This window comes from Helianthus annuus, chromosome 16 (genome assembly GCF_002127325.2).
Source record: "Helianthus annuus cultivar XRQ/B chromosome 16, HanXRQr2.0-SUNRISE, whole genome shotgun sequence".
In the NCBI taxonomy this organism is placed as follows: Eukaryota; Viridiplantae; Streptophyta; class Magnoliopsida; order Asterales; family Asteraceae; genus Helianthus; species Helianthus annuus.
In genome coordinates, this window is record NC_035448.2 from 190,828,193 (window position 1) to 190,842,250 (window position 14,058).

The 14,058-nt window shown below is 35.5% G+C and overlaps 3 protein-coding genes and 1 non-coding gene across 4 annotated transcripts; 1 reads left to right on the plus strand and 3 right to left on the minus strand.

The window, feature by feature from the left end:
* The first annotated feature begins 311 nt into the window (after positions 1-311).
* Positions 312-1,010, plus strand: LOC110920240. The gene is made up of 2 exons (XM_022164463.1): positions 312-825; positions 895-1,010. Exons 1-2 carry the CDS (start codon positions 312-314, stop codon positions 1,008-1,010), a joined length of 630 nt encoding a protein of 209 aa, XP_022020155.1.
* Positions 1,011-7,475: 6,465 nt separating this feature from the next.
* Positions 7,476-7,554, minus strand: LOC118488741. The gene has a single exon (XR_004885276.1). It is a non-coding gene; the product is annotated as a small nucleolar RNA R160 (small nucleolar RNA).
* Positions 7,555-9,978: 2,424 nt separating this feature from the next.
* Positions 9,979-11,103, minus strand: LOC110870916 (putative B3 domain-containing protein At2g27410). Its single transcript, XM_035985008.1, has 2 exons — positions 10,802-11,103; positions 9,979-10,707 (listed from the first exon to the last, which is right to left on the minus strand). The coding sequence occupies exons 1-2, from the start codon at positions 11,000-11,002 to the stop codon at positions 10,153-10,155; spliced, it is 756 nt and encodes a 251-aa protein (XP_035840901.1). The 5' UTR covers positions 11,003-11,103; the 3' UTR covers positions 9,979-10,152.
* Positions 11,104-12,485: 1,382 nt separating this feature from the next.
* On the minus strand, positions 12,486-13,776 carry LOC118488017 (putative B3 domain-containing protein At3g24850). The gene is made up of 2 exons (XM_035985009.1): positions 13,472-13,776; positions 12,486-13,388 (listed from the first exon to the last, which is right to left on the minus strand). The coding sequence occupies exons 1-2, from the start codon at positions 13,670-13,672 to the stop codon at positions 12,813-12,815; spliced, it is 777 nt and encodes a 258-aa protein (XP_035840902.1). The 5' UTR covers positions 13,673-13,776; the 3' UTR covers positions 12,486-12,812.
* Between the last annotated feature and the right edge of the window lie 282 nt (positions 13,777-14,058).

The following is a 14,058-nucleotide window of genomic DNA, read 5'->3' on the forward strand; positions in this document are numbered from 1 at the left end:
TAAACCTGGTTTTGTTTAAAGTCTTTTGCTAAGTCTTTATGAACTCAAATAAATCAAGTTAAGGTTTGTAAATTATTTTGTGATTGTTGAAAATGGGATTTTTCTAAACTTTATTAATGGATGAATATCTCATGTTTTTATCATATAGCATTGTTATGATTGTTGCTATGGTATTAAGAAGTCACACCAAATAAACCACGCTTCCGCAAAAGTCAGGGTGTGACATAACTGCAAGGTCAAAGCATATTATATACACGCTAGAGGACATTAGGGTTCAAATCATGAGTAGGTTAGTCATCAAAAGAACTGAAATGGAAGCCAAAGATGTGCTGATTTGCCCCAATATCCAGGAGAAACTTGATTTCTCAAAAGATGCAGCCTTTAGGTGTGAGGTATACCCCTCATCTTATCAGGTTTTTCAAGTTAGAGATGTTGATGATGTTACATTTGACTTGGAAAATAAGACCTGCACATGTAGAAAGTGGCAATTAAGGGGGTATCCTTGTAAGCATGTGTGTGTTGTGGCTGGATTTTTGCATAAGAATGCTGAGGATTATGTTGACCCATGTTACCACAAAGAAACATACATGAGAACTTATGAGTACTCAATCCTACCATTGCCTAGTGAAAAGTTTTGGCCGAAGGTTGATTATCCAATGGATCCACCTCCAATCAAAAAGGCACCTGGTAGGCCTAAGAAAAACAGAAAGAGGGACCCTCATGAGGATCCCAAGAAACCAGGCAAACTGACTAAGCATGGGGTCGTAATGACATGTGGGATTTGTGGAGAAAGAGGTCACAACAAGAGAAAATGCACAGTTAAAGGTGAACTCAATATATTCAGTTGGTTTATTGATTATATTATTGTTTCCTAAATTTGTTTAATGTTAACAGATTCTCAAAATGCGGCAGAAATCGGAAGGAAAAAAGCAAATAAAAGGGGAAGGCCAACTAAAAGAGGAAGGCCAAGTAAAAGGGGAAGACCAACGGAGAAGGCTGCAGTTAGTTAATCTGTTATGAATGGTTAATCTTTTGTTGGTTGTGTAATGACTATGTAAACTTATGACTGCTGTGCTGAATCTTTTGAATGGTTAAACTGGTTAAAATCATTCTGCAGTTAACTTATGTTTGCACATGTATGGTCATAGGGGTAGAATGGTCATTCTGCATATTCTGCACACTTGTTTTGGTCTGCATATATGGTCACAGGGGTATAATGGTCATTCTGCATACTCTGCACAATTGTTTTGGTTTCCATATATGGTCACAGGGATAGAATGTTCATTCTGCATATTCTGCACACTTGTTTTGGTCTGCACATGTGGTTTCAAATGGTCAAATGGTCTGCACACTTGTTTTGGTCTGCACTTGTTTTGGTCTGCACATGTGGTTTCAAATGGTCAAATGGTCTGCACACTTGTTTTGGTCTGCACTTGTTTTGGTCTGCACATGTGGTTTCAAATGGTCAAATGGTCTGCACACTTGTTTTGGTCTGCATATATAGTAGTTATTTCAAACTGTGCTGTATTGTTTTGGTCTGCACATGTGGTTTCAAATGGTTTCCACAATGGTAGTTATTTACTTGTTTTGGTAGTTGTTTACTTGTTTCAAAGTCAAAGTCTCTTGTGGTCACAGGGGTTTTGGTCTGCAAATGGCCTAATGGTCTGCACATATGGTACAAATAAAGACATCAAAGCCCAACTTCACTACATTCATTCATGTGTTCAAAGAACGTACAATAAAAAACAAGTTAAATTCGATACACTACGTAAAACAACATGGCAATGATAACAAACAAACTAAACACAAACTGCTGCTTCAACATGAATTCTTTCGCACAAATTTGTCGTTCCAACATATTGTTCTCTTGAGATAGCAAGTTGTTCCGCAATTGCATATTATATTCATTCCCTGTCATAGCATCACTTCTTGTAACTGCACTTGAGCTGCAAGCTAAATGAACTTCGAATAATTTATCGAAATCTTTTTTCCACATAAAGAACTTGTAGTCGTCTCGCTACAAACCAACATCATGTCGTCAGTTCAAAAACAAGTTAAATTCAATACACATGGATACACAAGACTTACCGGCCATTGTGAGCAACCGTAAAATTCAGCACCACATCGAACACTTCTCCTTCCCGCTACGCGAATAACAGCTCTGATCTCGTGATGACAATACAACTTCCCATCCATGTCCACCTTGAATATTTTAGGGATTCGGTTGGTATTACATGAAGAGTTGGAAGAAGTAGACATGTCGATCAGCCAATAAGTTGAAGGTTTGCTCTGATCTCGTGATGAGCAAATTAGGGAGCAAATTAGGGTTTGGATTTGGGTCGATTGATGCGTATGAGCAATTTAGGGTTTCCCAATTGTTTGTGCAGGGTTAAAATCGAAGAAGAACATGGGTTTTATACCATGAATGTGCCACATCTGCAAATATAGTCCACGTAGGATGCCATGTATGATGTCATGTAGGATGGAAGACTAACTCAGTTAGTCATTTTTGTCATTTTTTAACTGAGTGGTGAAATGACAAACAAAATTAAAAGTTTGGGGTGTCACAGATCAAAGTGTTAGTTGCGGGTGTTATCGGCCAATTCTTCAAAGTTAGAGGTGTTAAAATCCAATTGCCCCTTTAATTAATATCGTTTACATAAACCTAACCTTCTAATCTATTTTTATGTTTCTTCAAAGTTTTTATTAAAACGTTTTAAAAAAAATATATATATATATTATATAATAAAATTGTATCCATTTTACGATTATTTGAATCTGGCTATGCAAGTTTTGGTATTCTCGAACATATTAGAAAGCTTCGGCATAAAAAAGTTCCGTAATTTATCTTTGTGATTTATTTTCTTGTGTTTTACAACTTGGGTTTGAATAGGTGATTTAGAGTTTATCTTGGTTTAGTTTCGTGTTTTGACAAGAAAACCAAAGAATAAATATATTTAGAATGGTTTTGTTTTCAATAAAACTCACCTCAACTCTTAACATGTATGATTTTGTGTATTTTTTAAATCGTATACAAAACATGTGTGTCAACAACAAGGTTGGCGAAACATCCTTAAATTTATATGCGGTAACGAGTGTGAATGATCGGCTAAGGTTGATTTGAGGGTGAGTAATTTTAAAGAAGAAAGTGAGTGAATTAACTTGCTTTTTATGTGATCTTAAACAACCTGAAACTTATAATACTTGCAAGCAATATAGATACATGATGATATGTTACCTTTTGCCTTTTTTCCTAATGTTCAAATGGCCTATATGCTATGCTTTGTTACAAACATATCCACATAATGGATAGGAAGGTCAAGAAGCTAAAGAGCGAGGGCATAACTTTAAGAAGTGTTTCTTTAAGATTTGTTTACCTCTTTACGTTATATCATACACATTCGGTTTATCTTATCCGTTATTGTTTCATATTAAAACTACGTCAACTTAAACTTATGAATATGATCAAATTATCATATGATCATACCATAGCACATTTATATCACAAGAACTATGTCAGATATTTTAGTGTAATCGGGATTAACTAGGTGACCAAAGTGAATTATAATACACATTGAACAAGTTAAAGAGGTACAGAAGTGCACGCTTGTTCGAGTGGTTATAGTTCCGAGTGTTCTACTGGTTCATACGATTTCACAAACAAACATACTATAGTTTGATTTCTCAATCAGAGTTGTTTCCGATTGAATTATTTGGGAAACCATCGAAATAATTTGATCTGAAAGTTATCACACGCCTCTCAGGTTTTCCTGGATATACAAAATTCCCCTAACAAACAAAGGTCATTTGAAAAGAAAACTTTAACTAATCTATTAAAAATGGTCATTACACAAAAGGTGTTACACAAGTCCATTATAACATACAAACATAATAAAATCATGACGCTTGTGCATTTAAATTGGCTTTGGTCTTACACTCTGCGTTTCATATCCACTAGTGAATTCATTAAACTTATAGTGTTATCTTGACTCTAAATATAGAGAGAGAGTTAATTTTTTTTTACTATTTACAAACTAGAAATCTTGATGGAGTACCTTTGATAAGCCCACCAAGCGTCCCAAATCTCAACTATCGTACCAAGTTTTGTGAAGATGCTATGTGCGACACCATCAACGACAAGTGCATTTGTTATCAAGGAATCCTGTTGATACCACTACCAAATATAAACAGAGATATTTGTTATGCCATTGCCACTAGGGGTGTAAACGAGCCGAGCCGAGCCCGACTAGGCTCGAGCTCGGCTCGTTATGTTTTTATGAAGCTCGAGCTCGAGCTCAGCTCGGTTCGAGCCTACTTCTCTGAGCTCGAGCTCGGCTCACGAGTAAAACCCAAAGCTCGAGCTCGGCTCGAGCGATTTCGAGAACAACCTCAAACGAACTAAAAGCTCGGCTCAAGCTCGTTTCAACAGCGATTAAGTGAGCCAAAGCTCGGCTCGAGCTCGGCTCACCAATGTTATCATCATCATTATTAAATTATATATAGAGTAAACTGCCATTTTGGTCCCTGTGGTTTGGCTAGTTTTGCCATTTTAGTCCAAATCTCAAATTTATTACATCTGGGTCCTTGTGGTTTGCATTTTGTTGCCATTTTAGTCCAAATTTCAAAACCCTCCTATTTTGACTGTTGAAAACTGCTTATTTTGTCCTTTAATGCAGGGGTATTTTGGTCATTTATGTTTTATTTAAAGCAATTCATTTAATAAAAAACCCCAAAATATAAAAACCCCCATATCATCATCATCTTCAACCTCAACCCCTGATCATCATCATCTTCAACCTCATCATCTTCAGCCTCATCATCTTCAACCACCACCACCCCCCTCTCGCCGCCAAGCACCACCACCTGCCACCACCCTCTCGCACCCCCTGCAACCACCGCCCAACTACCCACCCCCACCCTCATCATCTTCAACCTCATTATCTTCCTTCCCTAAACTGCTTCTCTCTCCTAACTCTCTCTCTCTCCATCACTTCTCTCTCTGAGTTCAAAACCTAAAATCAACAACAAAAAAACCCTTTCTCTCCTCACACTCTTTCCATCGCCTCTCTATCTCTTTATCTAAACCTAAAATCAAACAATTCAGACAACACATAACCTGCATCTTTCTATTAATCTCGTTAAAAGGCCGATATACAAATAATTCAAATCCTTTATCTGCCTCTTTCCATCTCAAATGAATCCAAATCTTTTAAAATCAAGAAACAGACTAAAATTCGTTAAAATCAAGAAACAGACTAAAACTTTTTTTGTCTTTTAGTTAATACCTTTATCTGCCTCTTTCCATCTCAAATGAATCCAAATCTCAAATCTTTATGCACCTGAATTGATATTAATCGCATCAAATCCATCTCAAAACAATCTGATCTCGTGTAAAAGGCCGATCTGTAAACAATATCCTTCATCGAGGTGGATGATGCGGCGGTGGGTGATGGCATCATCTTTCTGCACCTGAATCGGAGCTTCTGTGATTTTGGCATGATTTGAATCGGCATGATTTGAATCTGCACCTGAATCGGAGCTTCTGTGATTTTGGCATGATTTTGGCTGATCTGAATCGAGGCCGATCTGAATCGGCGGTTGTGGAAGGAGGTTATGGCAGTGGTGGTGGTGCTATAGAGAGAGAGAGAAGAGAGAGAGAGGGAGGAGGTGGCGGTGGTGGTGGTGCTATAGAGAGAGAGAAGAGAGAGAGAGAAGCTCCGATTCAGTAGAGGAGAAAAAAGAAAAGGAAAAGAAGAAAAGGAGGGTGGGGTGGGGTAGGGGTGGGGTGGGTAGTTGGGCAGGCAAAATGATCAAAATGCCCCTTCAGAAAAGGACAAAAAACCAGGTTGCAACAGTGAAAAATTGGGGTTTTTGAATTTTGGACTAAAATGGCAACAGAAGTGAAACCACAGGGACCCAGATGTAAAAAGTTTGAGATTTGGACTAAAGTGGCAAAACTGACCAAACCACAGGTACCAAAATGACAGTTTACTCTTATATATATAAAGAGCTAAAAAAAATTTTAGGCTCGCTTGGGCTCGCGAGCCTAAGCGAGCTTTGTATTTCAGGCTCGAGCTCGGGCTCGATAACTAAACGAGCTCTATTTCAGGCTCAGGCTCGTTAAGGCTGAACTCGTTCGAGCTTTTAACCGAGCCGATCACGAGTAGCTCTCGAGCCTCCGGGCTTGTTTACACCCCTAATTGCCACAATGACAAGATTTGCAAAAGTTATTGGTGTCGTAATAAAGATTCTTAGGTCTTTGGGTATACTTTAACATAACTTAACTCCACCTAAGTGACACATCAAATTTTTTTCTTCATTTCACTTTGTTTCACTGTAAGGAAATAGTTTAACATATTAACACATAAATCATTTAATGCACTTTAACATTGGGTTTTTGTCTAAAATGAAAATAATAATTAATTTAATCTCTTAACATTGGGTTAACATGTTAACACATAACTCATTTAATGCAATTTAACACAATGAGAGAGTGGTTTGCAATGTTAGTTAACGTGCCATGTCATTGTTAACACTCTAGATGTTAGAGTACACTCCATGACCTTATGATGATGGTTCTCGCATCCACCATTTATGCAAGCCAAATACATCCAAGCTGCTTCATTAGAATCTTTTATTTGTTGATTTTAGTTTCTTGCTAAGATTGTTATTAAAACGTCCATTTGTTTGTGTAACATTTACCACACAACTTAATCCAGTTGGCATATATAACGTTCGTATGTATGATATTCTGTATATTTGTTTAGCAGGTAAAATGCCCATATGTTTGATGTCCTACATATTTACTCTAATAACTTCATTAAAGGTAACCACTAACCCAAGTTTTGTGTTGATTTTGATTATTAAAATGGTGTTTTCATGTTCAACTGAAGTAAATCATTCGAAGATATTGTCCACGTTGTCCCATATGTGTTTCCCATCCAGAAGCAAAACGCATCTTGGTAAAGAAGATTTCCAACCCTTAAGGAAGGTCCGATGTTTAACACAAATGTGTTAAAACATGATTTTCACATAATCATATGCAAAAAAAAAAATGCATACAGATGTGTTTTTTTAAGAATCATTAATTCGACAATATAACATGACATACTGTCATAGGAATTGTTGCAAAAAACATCTAATATGACTTTTAGCAAATAAAATAACATAATTTTCACCTAAGCAGAACAAAAAGGCATACATATGTTTTTTTCTCCAGAATCATTAATTTGACATTGACCAGCCAAACAACAAGCAACAAGAAAAAAAAATCAATTTTGCACCATGCTCGTATAATCTGATCAGCAAGATAAAAATCAGATTATGAAAATAGGTGCCCCAGTTCACAAAAAAAAAAAACCAATTTCTTAAACCCAAAACCAAATTCGTACAAAATCACAAACCAGTATAAATTTAAAATTAAAGATTCAAAATAAAATAATCACAATGAAAACATGATAAAAAACAAAAGGGAAAGCAATCAGAGAACTTTGAAGGTACTAAATATGAATTCAACAACTATAAATTCAGAGTGAAGTTTCTCATCATATTGCCTTTACTTAATTTCTGGTTTAATGAAAGAAAGAAAGAAAGAAAAAACAAAGGATTTATTATTTATTTATTGTGCTTAAGGCAAAACATAATCGAATAGCGCCACTTTGGCTATAATCGATAGATTGAAAGATGTTTTGCCAAAAACTATATTAGATATAGCACAAAAAATACCCTTTGATCTCGCTTTGTTCCTCGCAACTATGAGCTTGAAGTTACGAGGGGCTATGACGTGCGATTAGCAAACTATAATTTGACATAACAGAGGCTAAGATGTTTTGAGTTTGTTTGGAATGAAAAAGATTGCGGCTGCGACTATGATGAGTAGCCGAATGTGTTCAGCTATTTATGCACCACTTGCTTCTAGGGTTTTCAATATGCAACGTCGTCGTTTCGAATTTTCTTTATTTTCACACACATTTTCGATTTATTATTTGTTTTGTTATTTATAACTAGGATTGCGACCCGCCGCAATGCGGCGGGGATTCTTTAGTTATAACTAAGTCAAACTAGGACCCGCATGTTATGTTAAACTTGTCAAACTGGGAAAAATAGACGATGTAAAAACAGTGTCAAATAGTATTAATGTCACACAACCGTCATCGACCACCAACACTGACTCGACCTAGGATATGCGTGTTGCGACGAAGCTGTCAAACATGGAAAAATAGAGGTAAAAACGTTGAACCACACATGCACGTTGCCTCGTATTAACTCGAAAAATTTAGAACTATACGTAAAACGAAAATTTGCGAAAGATGAAAGTATAAGTGACAAAAGTTATGAAATTAAATTGCAAATAATGAAAAGTTTTGGGTTAAAGTAAAAAACCAAATTATGTAGGGTTAAAATTGTAAAAGGTAAAAACCTTTGGTTTAAAAGTAAAAAATAAACTTTTTTTTTTTTGAAAAACACCCATAGCACAATGTATAACTAATGAAGCACAAAAAAGTTGCAAAGTTATATATGGAATAATAACTAGATTTACAAATAATACCGTGCCAATACTACAAATGTCACACCATTATCAACGACAAACAATACTAAGGTTACAACATGTTAATGCAAAGAAATTAGACGGCAACGTAAAACGTAGATAATAATAATTAAGTCGATTTAGGACCCGCACGTTGCAACGAACATGTCAAACGGGAAAAAATAGACGACGTGAAAACGTTGAACCACATATTAACTCGTAAAATCTAGTACGAAGTGTAAACGAAATGTAAAAACGTTAAACCACACACGCACGTTACGCCATGTTAACTCGCAAATTTAAAACGAATTGTAAAAACGTTGAACCACGCACGCACGTTACGCTGTGTTAACTCGATAAACTGTTTTCCGAACCATGAGTTTATTAAAAAAAATGATTTCTTGTTCAAAATCGAAATTTAAAAAAATATCAATCGATTGTCAATTAGGGGTATGCATCAAACCGGATTAACTGGTACATAACCAAATTAATCGATGAAATCGAACCAATAATTCCTGTATTACATTCTTAATTGTTCAAGATGACTATCTAGCCCATAATAATTCCGGTTTGATTCAATGCAATAATTGATTTTATTTTTTAAGGCTTCTATATCTTTGATATAAGGTGAGAATTAATTTGGAATGCACCATGAAAGTTCGGCTACCACTGAAGATTATATTTAAAAATGAAATAAATATTTTAGATGTTGTTTAGTTTAGTTTTTACAGAGAATTTATCTTTTTAACCTACCTATAATATCCATAAATCATAACGAACTCTAATTCATGGTTAACCGGCCATCAATAACACTTATAAGTTATAACCGACTAACCAAGACTGATTTAACTGACCAGTTATGACTACCAATATCCGTTAAACGACATCTTAATTATGGTTTTAGGCCAAAACCAACCCATACACACCCCTAAATCTTCAATCACCAAGTTGTTATAAAGAATATCAAAGAATTGTAAAATTGAAACTTGTAAACCGGTAGAATAAGTGAAACTTAAAAGAATAACAAAATTTAAACGGCCGGGTTACCGGTTGAATGAGTGAAACTTAAAAGAATAACAAAATTTAAACGGCCGGGTTTACAAGAGTCCAACATGTCAAACATTTTAAGGGGAACAGGCACCTTCACGGGTAAGGTGCCGATAGTGTATTGTGGTTTAAGGGTAATTTCTAAGAATTCTGACATGTTGGGATTTAATTGGTTGGGACAAAGGCACTACCCTTGGGTGTCCCTTCTCCCCTAAGAAAAATATAAAGAAATACAAAATTAAAATTTGTCAACGGAACCAGTTGGAGAAATTTGTAATTTATAAACTATAAAAAAACGAATCAATAGTCATCTATTCATTCATTCATAGGTTCATAACAGATTTGAGAAAACATGTAAAAGAATTATATTGAATGTCTAAAGCTTCAAATAAAATAAACGAATGTAAAAACTAATAATCTTCAACGAATTATATCATTTGTTTTGAGTTTCAGTTGTTTTCGTTGTTTTCTGGCTACTTTCTTGCTAGTCGCGGTTTCGCTTTAGTAAAAGTTTGACCATTCGAAAAAAAAGTTTGACCATTCGAAAAAAATTAAACCACGTCGCCTTTGCCACCTGGTTACTCGACACACACGATCGCAAAGCACAACTGTTGATCTCGACGAAACGACCATACTTGAATCTTTGAACCCTCCTTCAAATGTTGTTTATTATCAAACCAAAACTGGTACCAGTTTGTCTTCAACACGTAGTTGTAGGTACTAAGCATAGGCCACATTGTCAGTTCCATCTTCAACTTGTACATCTCCAACGTTGGCCCCAACAACGAAACCTCAATGTTGTTCTCTTTGGGAACATCCGACTCAACGATCTGTCTTTCATCCTCCGTCAAGAACTTATTCGTCTCCAGTTGGTTAAACGGCATGTTTAACCTGTTTTGAGTTTTGAGTGTATCCGACTTGTACAATGTCTTCTGAATCACGAGTTTCACGTCCGTCCCCTTCATCTCGTCCACGATGAACTCGTTTAACCGTTGGGTTATCTCGTTGGTCACCACGGGCGGACGCTCTCCCTTTTTTGGTACCTTTCGTTTTTTACTCACGTTCTTCACAACGGACGTTGTTGACCGCAGACGCTTCCCCTTTGACTTTCTTAACCGCTCAGCACTTACCTCCTTCACAAAATTAATAACAAATAATCAGTATAAGTAAAATAGAGTAAGATTAATATTTGCCGTTTCAAAAGTAAAAAAGAAAAAAAAAACTTACATCCTTCACAACGGACATAGCGTTTGACTTGTTTTTTAACTCCTTATCGCGAAAGAATCTTAACATATCATTCGCCAGTTCTTCGATCTTTCGTAGGTATTGATTGTTTTTTGTCGTCAGTATTCTTTGATTACGTCTTCTTGTCGATGAACCTTCTGGGATGAAGTTAGCATGCTTGATGAGAACAAGTGTATCCTCCATGAATGTTTTCTTGAGTTTATTGATTATCAAGAATGTATGCAGGAAATGGTATAGAAAGAAAGAGGGTTTAGGTTTATGAATTATGAAGAACGCAGGAGATGGTAGAGAAAGAAAGAGGGTTTGGAATTAAATGTGATGGATAATATATGGTGGTTTTAGATGCGTGAGTAGATACAGGATGCCGGATTATAGGGTACAATTAATGAGATTGATATCTTTTATTTTGATCATAGATTTGAAATAATATAAACAACTATTATTTTTCAAGTTTTGGATTATTTATAAATATAATAATACTTATTGTAACGAATTTAGGAAATCATATATTCTCCGTTATAACCGATTATAACATTTAGGATTATTATGAATATAATAATACTTGTAACGAATAGCCATTTGAAAAAAAAAATTAAACTAATTATAACTTGAAGTGGTGTAAAAAATTAAACCCCCACACCGCCCCCCTGGGGCTCGGCTCGGCACAACCGGCCACCCACAGCCGGGGTAGCCGGACCACTTTCTCCTCTTGCCTCTCATTTATACCTATACATACACACATATATATACATAAAGGGGTTCATCCCCCACCCCCCTAGGTCCATCCCCTCCAAACCACTCCTACGTAGCGGCTCATCCCCTCCAAGCCCATCCTCTCCATACCCTTTATTCTTATTTAATGCAAACAGCTTGTGTCAAATGATTTACATTTGATTTTAATTGACCTTTAAGGCTTCTATATCTTTGATTTGGGTCATGGGAGGCTTTGATGGTGTGCGGGGAGGATCTCCGTATAAGGCCTGCGATTTCGAGGGGCATGCGATTTAAAAAAATCGATACGTATATGTTATTTTTTTTAAATAGTAAACACATACCACTTCCAATATAGACCTATTTACAAATCATTTTTTATGATTTAGAATTTAGCCCACTTGAAATTAGGTTTATTGAACCCAATACCAATTTGATTTTTTTTTAAAATAATAACAAAACATAACGTTAGGGCACATTTTTTTCAAACTCGAACAGCGTATGTGAATTCTTAGACGCCTCTGATTTGGGTGAGTATTAGTATGGAAAGCACCATGAAAGTTCGGCTACTGTTGAAGATGATATTAAAAAAAGAAATATAATTACTTTAACAAAGATTTTATTATTTATCTGATCCATAATTACCCATAAATTATGATGAAATCTAGTTCATAATTCACCAATAACATTTATAACCGTTTAACTGAAACCGATTTAACCGATTAGTTATGGTTATGAATATTCGTTAACCGACATCTTGATTATGGTTTTGGCCCAAAACCAATTCATACACACCCCTAAATCGTCAATCACTACGCTATCATAAAAGAATTTAAAAGAAGTGTAACATTGGAACTTGTAAACCGATCGATTAGATGAAAAAAGAATAACAAATTTTAAACAGGCAGGGTTTACAAGATTTCAACATGTCAAACGTTTCAAAAAAAATAATAAAGAAATATAAAATTAAAATTTATCAACGGATACAATTGGTGAATTCAGCAACCAGAAAATAAAACGAATCAACAATCCAATTATTTCTTCATAAGTTCATAACAGATATTTAAGAAAATATACAAATGAATTATATTGAATGTCTAAAGCTTCAAATATAATAATCAAAATGTAATCAACTAATTAATTTTTTTTTTGGGTCGGAGGCTATCAGGTTTTGTGGTGCGGGTCGTATCATTTGTTTTGAGTTTCGATTGACTCAGATAGTTTCTAGCTAGTTTATTTCTTGCTAGTCGTTTTAATAAAAGTTTAACCGTTAAAAAAAAAATTAAAAGACGTCGCCTGGTTTCTCCACACACGTGATTGCAAAGCACAATTGTTGATCTCTACGAAACGACCATACTTGAATCTTTGAACCCTCCTTCAAATGTCGTTTATTATCGAACCAGAACCGGTGCCAATTTGTCTTCAACACGTAGTTCTTGGTTCTAAGCAAGTGCCACATCGTCAGTTCCATCTTCAACTCGTACATCTCCAACGTTGGCCCCAACAACGAAACCTCAATCGTGTTCTCTTTTGGAACAACCGACTCAATGATCGTTCTTTCATCCTCCGTCAAGAACTCATCCGTCTCCAGTTGATTAAGCGGCATGTTTAACCTGTTTTGAGTTTTGAGTGTATCTGACGTGTACAACGTCTTCTGAATCACGAGTTTCACGTCCGTCCCCTTCATCTCGTTCACAATAAACTCTTTCAATTGCTCGGTTACCTCATTGATCACCACCGGTGGACGGTCTTCGGACTTCTTTGGTACCTTTCGTTTTTTACTCACGTTCTTCACAACGGACGTTGTTGACCGCGGACGCTTCCCCTTTGACTTTCTTAACCGCTCAGCACTTACCTCCTTCACAAAATTAATAACAAATAATTAGTGTAAAGTAAAGTAGAGTAAAATTAATATTTGCCGTTTGAAAAAAAAAAACTTACATCCTTCACAACGGACATAGCGTTTGACTTGTTTTTTAACTCCTTATCGCGAAAGAATCTTAACATATCATTAGCCAGTTCTTCTATCTTTCGCAGGTATTGATTGTTTTCTGTTGTTAACATTCTTTGATTACGTCTTCTTGTCGATGAATCTTCTGGTATGAAGTTAGCATGCTTGATGAGAACAAGTGTATCCTCCATGAATGTTTCTTGAGTTTATGAATTATCAAGAATGCAGGAGATGGTATAGAAAGAAAGAGGGTTTGGGTTTATGAATTATGTTGAACGCAGTAGATGGTAGAGAAAGAAAGAGGTTTTGGAATTAATTGTGATCGATAATGTAGTTATAATATATGGTGGCTTTAGATGCGTGAATAGATACAGGATACCCATAGGGTACAATTAATGAGATCAATATCTCTTATTTTGATCATAGATTTGAAATAATATAAAACACCTATTATTTTTCAAGTTTTTGGATTATTTATGAATATAATAATACCTATTGTAACGAATATTTAGGAAATCATATATTCTCTGTTATAACTACTTATAACATTAAGAACTATTATGAATATAATAATACA